The sequence below is a fragment of the Triticum urartu genome, chromosome 3A (assembly GCF_056163025.1).
Source record: "Triticum urartu cultivar PI428250 chromosome 3A, HENAU_Tu73, whole genome shotgun sequence".
Classification (NCBI taxonomy): domain Eukaryota; kingdom Viridiplantae; phylum Streptophyta; class Magnoliopsida; order Poales; family Poaceae; genus Triticum; species Triticum urartu.
The window spans coordinates 534,988,968-535,002,538 of NC_141875.1; the positions used below are offsets into that span (position 1 = coordinate 534,988,968).

General features: G+C 41.0%; 1 protein-coding gene and 1 non-coding gene across 2 annotated transcripts; both read left to right on the top strand.

Moving 5' to 3' along the window:
• The first annotated feature begins 1,404 nt into the window (after positions 1-1,404).
• On the top strand, positions 1,405-8,429 carry LOC125530782 (subtilisin-like protease SBT2.2). The gene is made up of 10 exons (XM_087547626.1): positions 1,405-1,892; positions 2,737-2,890; positions 3,219-3,616; positions 4,324-4,419; positions 4,501-4,573; positions 5,043-5,325; positions 5,414-5,745; positions 6,450-6,720; positions 7,151-7,432; positions 7,762-8,429. The coding sequence occupies exons 1-10, from the start codon at positions 1,645-1,647 to the stop codon at positions 8,163-8,165; spliced, it is 2,541 nt and encodes an 846-aa protein (XP_087403752.1). The 5' UTR covers positions 1,405-1,644; the 3' UTR covers positions 8,166-8,429.
• Positions 8,430-8,564: 135 nt separating this feature from the next.
• TRNAM-CAU (transfer RNA methionine (anticodon CAU)) lies at positions 8,565-8,652 on the top strand. Its single transcript is given in 2 exon segments — positions 8,565-8,602; positions 8,617-8,652. It is a non-coding gene; the product is annotated as a tRNA-Met (tRNA).
• The last annotated feature ends 4,919 nt before the right edge of the window (positions 8,653-13,571 follow it).

Below are 13,571 nucleotides of genomic sequence, written 5' to 3' on the forward strand. Positions count from 1 at the left end.
TACAACAAGCCGTTTGTTGCAAAAGTTCCGCAACTCAAACTCTGTTGCGAACATCCGAAGCGCAACATCATCCTTGCTGCAAAGCTAGGAGCTAAATATGAGGGCTATCCCGCGTTGAATTTAGTGAAAAAGATCCGCCGACCGACGAGTAGCGCTGCCCATTTAAAAACTGTTCACAAAATTTTAAATGTTCACATGTTAAAAAAATGTTCAAACATGTAAAGTATATTCCTGAATTTTAAAAAATATTATAAATTGAAACATATTCGCAAATTTTAAAAAGAAATCGAAAAATTATAAAAACATAAAGGAAAAGAAGGAAAAAAAAAGACCCGTAGAGAAAAAGGAAAAGAGAAAACCTGAATGAACCTTCCCAAAACCAGAAGGATCGTTTTACATGACCGACCTAATTGTGCCCATGAGGGTTTTGGGCAACCACTTCCATGGTACGTACTAAACGTAATAAAATTACAGTTTTGCTAAAGCACATCTAGATGTGCAATAAGTCCTATGTCATTAATCTTATATTGAGATTCGTGTGGATATTTTCTTTTCTTTTTTCTTTTCCTCTTTATGCTTGATTCACCCACTTAGATGTGCAATAATTAGAGCACATTTAGATGTGTCCTAAATACATCCATAAAGTTAACTGTGCAGCAAAGCTCGTGTTAGCCTTTAGTAAAACTGTACCAAACGGGAGTGGATGAGAGGTGGATTTGCGGCGCTCGGTCCAGCAACCAGGACCAACATAATGTTTGTACTGACACGGACGTTTCATATAGCACCGTCAAGACAGCGCTCAAGCTGCACTTTCTTTCTTTTCTTTGAGTACCACCGGAAGGCAGCCTCTTTTCACCGTCTTTTTTCTGCGAGTTCTTTTCCTCTGCCTCTGTGGTGAAAATGTACAAAGCCGGCGCGCGAACAGCTGGAAATCACTCACTCCAGTGCCCCAAGTCTTCTTCCTGGAACGCTGAGCTGAGCCGTGTGCCCGTGTGTAGCACTGTAGCCGGCTTTGTTTCTCCATGACAGATTTTCCTTTCTTTTTCCACATGCGTATGTCGAATTTTGATAAGATTTTTTAATGGATTGTCAACACATGTGTCGTGAACATCCATGATTCTTTTTCAACTTTTTAAACATATTTAGATGAATTTTGAAGGTTGGTATCATAGTACTAGCATGTAAGGATTGGTATCATCTGATATTTTCCTTCACTGTGGCCACCACCTCACCCCGTTCACACAGGCATAGAATACACCACCCAGGACCAGGAGGCACAGGCGCGCAGGCGCGCAGCAACAAAAGGCCAACGAGGTGGAGGCGCCCACGCCAAAGCGGCAGCAGGCGAGGCGAGGGCTTTGCCGCTCCCTCCGCCTCCTGCTCCTGCTGCAGTGGTCACTTCTTTATTGCCTGCTCCCCTCCCCTCCCCTCCTCTCTTCCCACGCTTGACTCGGGCACGGCTTAAAAGCGCACGCCTCCCTCGCCCTCGCCATTATTCCGCCGCGTGCAAGGCCAGCAGCTGCTCCACCTCGCCCAACTGCAGGCTCAGTCGTCCTGTGCTCTCGGCCATGGACCAAGGGCGCAGCTAGCCTTCCTCGGGGATTCTTGTCCCCCTTCCCTTTGGAGCCTCGGGGCGGCGAGGCAATGGGGGTGGCTCGGAGGGAGCGGTGGGCTGTTCCCCTCCTGTGGGCGGCGCTTCTTGCGGTCGCGCTGCTGGGCGGCGGCGTCGTCCGCGGCTTCGAGGACGGCGCCGCGGTGTACATTGTGACCATGAAGCAGGCGCCGGTGTCCCACAAGCGCCTCGACCTGGAGAGGTTTGGGAGCAGCAGGGTTGCCGGCGGCGGCGGCGGCGGAGGGGATAACCCGGCCACCAGCATCCTCAGGAAGCCGAGGTGGGCGGCGCTCTTATATAGCATAAATTTCCCCGATTGTTATGCTTCCTCCATAGAGTGTTAATCCCCACCCTTGCAATTTGCGCCACTTAGATTCCGCACTTTATACCCCTATAAAAAAAAGTGTTCCCCAGTTTGAGGTTTTAGCACTTCTCGAGGTGGTACAAATAACACTTATATTTTGGGCCAGTTTTGGGCAAATTTGATTGTGCTATCATTCCGATGATTGGAAGGTCACTCCAGCCGACTACTCTGGTTACACTGTAATTAGTTGTTGAAAATTTTTTTATCACTCCCATTATTATTTGTTGACAATTGGCCAGTGCAGTCATCTTAACATCCATACTGTGTGTACTTAATTATTACCAGTACATGTATTAACGACAACTTAAAGTATCCATAAAATGCAACATTACTTGTTTAGAGATTTAATTTTTGAATGCCTTTGTTGTCTATATCATGCTCTCGGTTATCTTTAATGATTTGATATTATATGAATTGAATTTTCCATTTGTTTTATGAGATTTTTGCTTAAGTTTCATTTACGCCTAATTCACATCGAGTAGACCCTGTTATTGTAAGAATTGTTAATTCAAGTGTTGTAGGGAGGGACTTATGTCAAACACAAACTAGAGCTACTACATAAAATTTTCCACGCCAGAATTAATTGGGAAACAGCCAGTATCTACTTTTGTCTACTTGGTGTATGCTACTATGAAGGGTCAGCTAAAGTTATTATATTGATTTAGCCTTTTATCTGAGAAGGTCCAGCAGTTATTTTCATGGAAAAAACATGAATGTGTTAGCTTTGTTTCTCGTATTAATATTAACCATGCTAATGCAGGCATGCTTCACCCAAATCTATGAATTATGGCTCACTCCTAGTGCGCCTTCAAAATTCTCTCCTGAAGAAGACACTAAGAGGAGAGCACTATACAAAGTTGTACAGTTACCACTACTTGATTAATGGTTTTGCTGTTGTCCTCACTCCTCAGCAGGTATCCAATTGTTTATGTTTGTTCCTTTCGCTATTTCTGTACTATCATAAAATTAGCTTGTAGTGTCTGTCTATCGCTTGTCAAAGAAAAGCGCATGAAATGTTTTGCAAACTTTATATGGTTAAATAAGGAAATTCATGTAATTATGAAGCATTGATAATCACTGAATATTCCTTTTTTGTTGACCTCCTGCGATTTGTTTCTTTCACCTTGTTAGTTGTTATCCTTATTTCTTTTTTCCTATCTGTTTTCTGGAACCTGTAGGAGATTGTTCAGATCGACTTATTTCTTATACACGTTTTAACTTGTTTTCTGCTTGCATTAAAAGGCAGAGAAGCTAAATAGGAGAAAAGAAGTGGCAAACATAATGTTGGATTTCTCTGTTAGGACGGCAACAACTTATACCCCTGAATTCCTTGGCCTGCCAGAAGGTGCTTGGGTGCAAGATGGTGGTCCACAATGTGCTGGCCAGGGTGTTGTTGTGGGCCTCATTGATACAGGAATCGACCCAAATCACCCTAGCTTTGCAGATGACTTGACAACCGATAATTATCCAGTTCCTGCTCACTACTCTGGTAATTGTGAGGTTACAAGTGATTTTCCATCTGGGTCCTGCAACAGAAAGCTTGTTGGAGCTCGACATTTTGCTGCATCTGCAATAACCCGAGGAGTCTTCAATGCCTCTCAAGATCTTGCTTCACCATCTGATAGTGATGGTCATGGGACGTAAGTATTTCTGATTTACCTATCAGGTTATCACAATTACTAGTAAACGAAGAAAATGAATGCTCCCCAGTCCCTACTACTGCGTCTGGCTGTGTAGGCACACATGCAGCTCTTTTGTTTCACAGTTGTTTCTTGTTTCCTCCAGTAACCCTCAGTAATTCTATGTTGTTTGACTACCCAAATTTTCTAATTGTATTCAAAAGTTTCATTCAAATACTAAACACTTCATGAACCTAGCCTAGTCTTCTTTTTTACTTCTCTACTCCAGTTGACGATGAACCTGGCCTGGTTCTGTTATGTAAATGCTCAGGTATAAGTCATGCTAGTAATAAATGGATAAAGTTATGTTGTAAGAAATGATTTATGCAGAAATACCGGGAGATATGGTTATTTACTGTTGTTTTGTTTGTTTTAACTTGATATCATGCTAGTAATAGATAGATCCAATTAAGATGAAAGAAATGATTTATGCAGAAATACTGGGATAAACTGTTATTTACTACTGTTTTGCTTCCATGGTTTGTTTCTTTCAACTTGAACTCAAGCATTGCTTTCCATATGGACTAGTTGAACTACCTTTGGGTGTAGGCCTTATCTGACTTCTAACTGACGTTGCTTAACAAGAATAACAAACTACTGCAAGGAAATTATTTTGAGAGGCCACTTTCAGAGATTATTATTTCTGAAGTTAAGATTTGTGCATACAGCCACACAGCATCAATCGCGGCTGGTAATCATGGAATACCTGTTATTGTGGCTGGGCATCACTTTGGGAATGCAAGTGGAATGGCTCCTCGTGCACAGTAAGTCTACTTGTTTTTGGTTTAGGGAGATAGATATGATCCACTTTATTTCCAAATATATAATAATAACTTATTTTTCAGCATTGCTGTCTATAAAGCGCTGTACAAAGGTTTTGGAGGTTTTGCTGCTGATGTAGTGGCTGCAATAGATCAGGTAACGATCTTTCTGCATGCTGCTTATTTTCTGTTCGTGTAAGCACAAAACTAATGACCCACTTTAGAATGTGATCCCTGCATGAAGAAAAGGCATGATTTCTACCTCCTTTTTGAACGAAAATAATAATAATCTAATGGGCTTGATATTCCAAGAGATCAATTATTGTAGCATATACTAGCTAATCAAGACGAGCACACTACAAGAAAAGATTATAAGCTGTTCAAATTTACTGAATAGATCTGCATCTGGAAGTTCGAATTCTGTGATGACCAGTTGTACTAATGTGTTGACTAAAATTTTAGTAAGTGTTCGACATATATTTATGTTGCAAGTTTCCGTGGCATTATTAAAAATTTTGGTGTGATATTCTTGGCTAAGATCTGCCAACTCATTAGAAGCATTTTAAATAATGAAGAATGCTCTATTGCAGCGCTGTTGACAACAACTCCTTGCATCACATTTGCAGGCAGCTGAAGATAACGTTGACATAATCAGTTTATCCATTACCCCTAATAGGAGGCCTCCTGGATTGGCTACATTCTTTAATCCAATTGATATGGCACTAATGTCAGCTGTGAAAGATGGCATATTTGTTGTGCAAGCTGCAGGAAATACTGGTCCTTCCCCTAAGAGCATGTCTTCATACAGTCCATGGATTTTTACTGTAGGCGCTTCTGCCCATGACAGGGAGTACAACAATTATGTTGTACTTGGCAACAATTTGACCATTTCAGGAGTTGGCCTTGCTCGTAAGTTCCTATTAAGTTATTTCATTATGTGCTCTGTGCACGACTGCACATGGCGACCTTTTTAACTTTTGTTAAACTGCAAACACAGCTGGAACAGATGGTGATTCCATGTACAATCTGATTGCTGCACCTCATGCACTGCAAAATTATACAACTACTCCAATTGAAATGTCCCTAGGAGAGTGCCAAGATCCAAGCCATCTAGATAAAGATCTGATAAGGGGGAAGATACTGGTCTGCAGCTATTCCATAAGATTTGTGCTTGGCCTCTCTTCTGTGAAGCAAGCTTTGGATACAGCAAAGAATGTCAGTGCTGCAGGAATTATATTTTACTTGGATCCTTTTGTCCTTGGTTTCCAGCTGAACCCAACTCCAATGGATATACCTGGACTTATAATACCATCATCTGATGACTCTAAGGTATGGCAGCCAATGCTTCAGCCTTATTATTCTTACTCTTTATATCCTTTTATTTCTTAGACCTTGATCAGTCTTTTTTCTTGTCCTGTTTAACAGCTTATGTTATGGTATTCAATAGTTCTGGATTTGCTGTATGAATCTGGCGTTTGGCATTGCAGTTGATTATGATAATCACGTTTGTTAATCAGCTTTTGCCTATTCTATCACTTGTTTAACCAAACCTTTTGCTGCTTCCATGGTTATTTTCCGAAAGCGGATTATAAATAACTTTAGCACGGCACATTTCAGTAACCACAAACTGAGCCTTAATGTATGAAGTGTGATACTTCATAATTATTGGGCATGGTAAATGCATCAGGAAGTTAAAAGGTTTAAGTGCCTATTCAGCTCTTGCAACATTTTAGTAGACTTATCCTGTTTCCCGAACTTCTGTTCATTTTAATCCAAGCTTCTTTCGGCTGCTGGTGTTGCTAAGCTTAATTTGCTCTGGCTGTTATGTGCGTGTTGATTAATCGGTCTCTCTTCTCCATAGTTTTTTTTCCTGTTCTCATGGTTTTAGTCTATCTTTTTTTGGCTTCAAGTTTAGTTGTTGAGTGCAGTATAGTAACAGTTGATGGTAGATCAACTGAATTACTCATGTGGGAAAATTATTCTATTTCTTAAGAAAAACTAAGGTGCTAACATATGTGACTCGATATTGCCAGATATTCCTAAGTTATTACAACGATTCGCTTGTACGAGATGGGACGTCAGACAAAGTTGTCAACTTCGGTGCAGTTGCGAAAATACTAGGAGGTCTGAAGCCAAATTATGGTAGTTCGGCACCAAAAGTGATGTTTTATTCTGCTAGGGGACCTGACCCTGAGGATAATACATTGGCCAATGCCGATATCTTGAAACCAAATGTGGTAGCACCTGGCAGTTCCATTTGGGGTGCTTGGAGTTCGCGTGGATTGGATTCTGCTGAATTTACCGGTAGTTTGACAATTTACCTTCTATTCCAGTTAATACTTAAGTATTAGTACTCAAGAGCATTAAACATACAAATTGCATTCCAATAGAATAGAAGTGTATTTCCAAAAAAATATGTTTTCCCTCATTGTATTACGTTCTTCAAATATGTATTTGGTAGATAAAAAACTAATGGTTGCCATGCTATGAACTGTGAGTGAAGCATATGAGGATTGAGAATGGTACTTTTGTAAATTAATATGCAATTATTGGATTCTTTGCTCCTTCCATTGCCAGCAAAACTGCCATAAACAAAAAGTACAGCCTTACATTTGTATTTTTCTGTTCGGGTATTTACGCCGCTAACAACTAGCTTAGCATTAGAATCTGACCTAATATCAGATTCTCCATTGCCATGAACAAGTCATGATGGTTGTCTGATTTTCCTCTTCAGGTGAAAGTTTTGCGATGCTCTCTGGTACAAGTATGGCTGCACCACACATTGCTGGCCTTGCGGCGCTAATCAAGCAGAAGTTTCCTTCTTTTAGCCCAGCAGCTATAGGTTCCGCGCTGTCTACCACTACAACTCTCAGTGACAAGCAGGGGAATCCAATCATGTCACAGCGAACATACAGCAACCCAGACTCCACTCAAACTCCAGCTACACCTTTTGACATGGGGAGTGGGTTTGCCAATGCCACTGCTGCTTTGGACCCTGGGCTCATATTTGATTGCAGTAAGTTCAATGGCCATTCATCTCTTGTTTATTTGCTCAAAAAAAAATCATCTCTTGTTTATGTTACTGCTAAGATTAGCTTGGGCTTGCCACAACTAGTGCGAACTGTGGTGTATTGCTTGAGACTAGCAGCTGGGTTTTGATTGACATCAGGTGTTAGGCCAATGTATGTCGAACCAACAGTTTATCAGATTGTTAGCATGGCTATGCCAAGGGGTGCATATATAGTGCAAATAACCCTCTAGGTTCTGATTGTAGTTTCGCGCTTGACAAACATGACTGTGTGACTAACTCCTTTCAAATTGTTTTGTTTTTCTTGTAAACTACAGGCTATGATGACTACCTCTCCTTTCTGTGTGGTATAAATGGTTCTGCTCCAGTAGTGGCGAACTACACCGGCAATAGCTGCGGGGCCTCCACCATGACCGGAGCAGACCTAAACCTGCCGTCGATCACCATAGCCGTGCTCAACCAGTCGAGAACAGTAACACGAACGGTCACCAACGTGGCGAGCGACGAGAACTACACGGTCAGTTGCAACGCCCCCTACGGGGTGGCGGCGTCTGCGACACCGGCTCAGTTCTTCATCCCCAGCGGGCAGAAGCAGCTCGTGACCTTTGTCGTGAACGCCACCATGACCAACTCTTCGGTGAGCTTCGGGGACGTCGAGTTCTACGGGGACAAAGGTCACCGGGTGGTCATTCCGTTCACGGTCATGTCCAAGGCTGTGTAGAGTTCCTGATAACTGAAAAGCTGACACTGAAACGGTGTCCTGACTGATCAAGCCATCAAGGTTGTATACGCAGCGGTGACCTGACTGCTTTGGAGGTAGAATGACCAGGATTTACCCTAGTTGTTTTGTTTGGTGTACATTTTGAAGCATGTCGTCCATGTAAGTAGATGCGTGGCTAGGTGAACAATAACTGTAAAGAGAATGTGTATCAGAACGCCCGTCTTTCGATGAATGAGAAATCCTTTTTGCAGAGGTCTTTTATCAGTTGCTACCTGCACTGTATGCTGTAGTTGTTTTTTTGGCTGATGACTTCCTATTGTGTTCCTGAGCTTTGTCAGGTTGAGTCGGCGGATATATATGTGTCTACTTCAATGCGGTATTTGAGAAGTTGTCACCGAAGGGGTGGTGGCGCAGTTGGCTAGCGCGTAGGTCTCATAGCTGAAAGCGAGTGATCCTGAGGTCGAGAGTTCGAGCCTCTCTCACCCCACAAAAATCCAGAGTGATGATGAAAACGCTCTGGTGACAACTTGGGTCGTCACAGTAGTCATCTCTTAGATGATGAGAGCTATACTGAGCTTTGGTATTTTTTTTGTTCACTTGTATTTTTATATCTAGTACTACAATGCTTTGCTATTTTTTGACACAGGGACCTTGGTATTTATGCTTTTCTTTTGTTCACTTGTATTTTATATCTAGTACGACAATGCTTTGCTATTTTTTGACACAGGAACATTTGGTCTCATTGTATCTAGTACTACAATGCTTTGCTATTTTTTGACACAGGGACCTTGGTATTTATGTTTTTTGACACAGGAACATTTGGTCTCATTATATCTAGTACTACAATGCTTTGCTATTTTTTGACACAGGGACCTTGGTATTTATGTTTTTCTTTTGTTCACTTGTATTTTATATCTAGTACGACAATGCTTTGCTATTTTTTGACACAGGAACATTTGGTCTCATTATATCTAGTACTACAATGCTTTGCTATTTTTTGACACAGGGACCTTGGTATTTATGTTTTTTGACACAGGAACATTTGGTCTCATTATATCTAGTACTACAATGCTTTGCTATTTTTTGACACAGGGACCTTGGTATTTATGTTTTTCTTTTGTTCACTTGTATTTTATATCTAGTACGACAATGCTTTGCTATTTTTTGACACAGGAACATTTGGTCTCATTATATCTAGTACTACAATGCTTTGCTATTTTTTGACACAGGGACCTTGGTATTTATGTTTTTCTTTTGTTCACTTGTATTTTATATCTAGTACGACAATGCTTTGCTATTTTTTGACACAGGAACATTTGGTCTCATTATTTCTAGCATAGAAAAAAACACATTTTTGTTTTACAATGATACCAACAAAATAATATGGCCATCAAGGTTTTTTGTTTTGTTCACTTGTATTTCTTTATATCTAGTTTTGATGAGAGCTATACTGAGCTTTGGTATTTTTTTTGTTCACTTGTATTTTTATATCTAGTACTACAATGCTTTGCTATTTTTTGACACAGGGACCTTGGTATTTATGTTTTTCTTTTGTTCACTTGTATTTTATATCTAGTACGACAATGATTTGCTATTTTTTGACACAGGAACATTTGGTCTCATTATATCTAGTACTACAATGCTTTGCTATTTTTTGACACAGGGACCTTGGTATTTATGTTTTTCTTTTGTTCACTTGTATTTTATATCTAGTACGACAATGCTTTGCTATTTTTTGACACAGGAACATTTGGTCTCATTATTTCTAGCATAGAAAAAAACACATTTTTGTTTTACAATGATACCAACAAAATAATATGGCCATCAAGGTTTTTTGTTTTGTTCACTTGTATTTCTTTATATCTAGTACGACAATGCTTTGGTATTTTTGTTACACAGAGTCATCTCTTAGATGATGAGAGCTATACTGAGCTTTGGTATTTTTTTTTGTTCACTTGTATTTTTATATCTAGTACTACAATGCTTTGCTATTTTTTGACACAGGGACCTTGGTATTTATGTTTTTCTTTTGTTCACTTGTATTTTATATCTAGTACGACAATGCTTTGCTATTTTTTGACACAGGAACATTTGGTCTCATTATTTCTAGCATAGAAAAAAAACACATTTTTGTTTTACAATAATACCAACAAAATAATATGGCCATCAAGGTTTTTTGTTTTGTTCACTTGTATTTCTTTATATCTAGTACGACAATGCTTTGGTATTTTTGTTACACGGGAACATCTGATCTCATTATTTCTAACTTAGCAAAAATCACATTAGTTTTACAAAATTGCCAAGAAAATAATATGGCCAATCAACTTTACGTAAACTCCCAAAAATGAATTTCTCCGACAAAAGTTATTTAGCTAATGTAGTTATTCATTTAAGTACAGGCCACAAAATAGACGTAATTTATTATTAACATTAACAAAGGTAAGTTTCCACTCAATGCCTACATTTCTTGATCTTTTCCATAATTTACAGAACTTAAGAAACATATTCTACTATGTTTTAAACCATGCTCAAAGAGAAAACACTTTAAAATGTATTTTACTAACTTTCAAACCTCAGGTTCCAAAAAACGTGGCTATTAATCATGGAACAACAAGTAATCCAAAAGTGAAAATGGGTTGTTTGTGCAACTCATATGCTCTTTCATCTTTATCTTCTTTGAGTGTTATGTTTTCTTCTTCTTCAGAGTAAACACGATGTTCATCTTGATATTAAAACAATAATTTGTATTTTTTGGTGATTCAGTATAACCATATGCATCATCGAAAATCTGCTAGTCTAGACACAGATACATTTGATATTGTTACCTAAATACGGATGTAAAATGAGCCTATGACATTCTCGTGCACTGTGCACTCTTATATTCCGTGTTCCCACTTCCTCAAGTTCTTGAGCACACATCTTAGAGGGAAACTGAGGGGGGGGGGGGGGGAGTTGTTGAGATTTGGTTGAGCATCAAGCAAGAGCATCTTTGAGCCTACAGATGCTACTCATACTCTTGGAGAATCGACATCTTCTAAACAGTTAGTCGTCATCTGAGAGCTTCCATCTTGTGGATACGCTAAGTTTGTGTAGGTCCGGGATCACCTCAAAATCCACTATTATTAATTGGGTGAGTAGTGAACTTAGCTCAACGCGGCGCTAAGTGCTCACCCTCTCCTATGAAGACGTAAAGCCCGCCAACAACTAGAACTTTGCGAAATAAATCATTGTGCCTTCAAACACTTGCTATTTACTTTCTAGTTGCTTACTTCTTTCTTTGTGTTTGTTCCTTTTGTACTCCCTTCACCTCTCAAAAAAAGGCTTGCATGTTGCTTTACGCATTTCCAAACCTACCAATCATATAGATGTTCAGCCACTCAGCTTGGCTTGTGATTGGTCCAATTGACCATGAAGCTTGCTTTGCGAGAAAAGAGGGACAAAGTTTAGGGCCTTGTGTTTTAAGATATGAGAGAGTGCCCGGTAATTAGCTGTTGCTTGTTCTTACCTTTGCATGCTAATTAATAAACTGGATTAAAAATTGACACATCTTGATTTTTCACTTTGTTGGATATGTCAATGGTATAGTTCTCACTGTGTGTAGGTAGCAATAGCGGTCTGGTAAGAAATTTAAAGTTTTGCATGTTTTGTATATAGAAATTGTCACATTGCTATGCATGCAACAATACTAAAGAGGTTTTTCATGCGTTTACAAAACCCTATGACCACAAAATTGCATCAAATTTGGTTAGTACTCCCTCCGGCTCTGAAAAGAACGCTTATAAATTTTCTTTGAAATCAAATGGTGCAAAGTTTAACTACATTTTTAGGAAAAATATAAAAAACTACGATACCAAATTGATATCGTTACATACACAATTGAATATATTTTCATATCTAATATTGTAGTGTTGGGGAACGTAGCATAAATTCAAAATTTTCCTACGTGTCACAAAAATCAATCTATGGAGTCATCTAGCAACGAGGGAGGAGTGGATCTACATACCCTTGTAGATCGCGCGCGGAAGCATTCAAGAGAACGGGGTTGATGGAGTCGTACTCGTCGTGATCCAAATCACCGATAATCCTAGCGCCGAACGGACGGCACCTTCGCGTTCAACACACGTACGGAGCAGCGACGTCTCCTCCTTCTTGATCCAGCAAGGGGGAAGGAGATGTTGATGGAGATCCAACAACACGACGGCGTGGTGGTGGAAGTAACGGGATTCCAATAGGGCTTCGCCAAGCGCTGCGGGAGGAGGGAGATGTGTCATGGGAGGGAGAGGGAGGCGCCAGGGCTTATGTTAGATTGCCCTCCCTTTCCCCCACTATATATAGGGCCAAGGGAGAGGGGGAGGGTGCAGCCTTGCCCCTTCCTCCAAGGAAGGGTGCGGCCAAGGGGGGAGGAGTCCATCCTCCCCAAGGCACCTCGGAGGTGCCTTCCCCTTTTAGGACTCTCCCCTCCTCTTGTCCCTTTGGCGCATGGGCCTCTAGGGGCTGGTGCCCTTGGCCCATGTAGGCCAAGGCGCACCCCCTACAGTCCATGTGCCCCCCCGGGGCAGGTGGCCCCACCCGGTGGACCCCCGGGACCCTTCCGGTGGTCCCGGTACAATACCGGTGACCCCGAAACTTGTCCCGATGGCCGAAATAGCACTTCCTATATATAAATCTTTACCTCCGGACCATTCCGAAACTCCTCGTGACGTCCGGGATCTCATTCGGGACTCCGAACAACTTTTGGGTTACCGCATACTAATATCTCTATAACCCTAGCGTCACCGAACCTTAAGTGTGTAGACCCTACGGGTTCGGGAGACATGCAGACATGACCGAGACGTTCTCCGGTCAATAACCAACAGCGGGATCTGGATACCCATGTTGGCTCCCACATGTTCCACGATGATCTCATCGGATGAACCACGATGTCAAGGACTTAATCAACCCCGTATACAATTCCCTTTGTCTAGCGGTACGATACTTGCCCGAGATTCGATCGTCGGTATCCCGATACCTTGTTCAATCTCGTTACCGGCAAGTCTCTTTTACTCATTCCGTAACACATCATCCCGTGATCAACTCCTTGATCACATTGTGCACATTATGATGATGTCCTACCGAGTGGGCCCAGAGATACCTCTCCGTTTACACGGAGTGACAAATCCCAGTCTCGATTCGTGCCAACCCAACAGACACTTTCGGAGATACCTGTAGTGTACCTTTATAGCCACCCAATTACGTTGTGACGTTTGGCACACCCAAAGCACTCCTACGGTATCCGGGAGTTGCACAATCTCATGGTCTAAGGAAATGATACTTGACATTAGAAAAGCTTTAGCATACGAACTACACGATCTAGTGCTATGCTTAGGATTGGGTCTTGTCCATCACATCATTCTCCCAATGATGTGA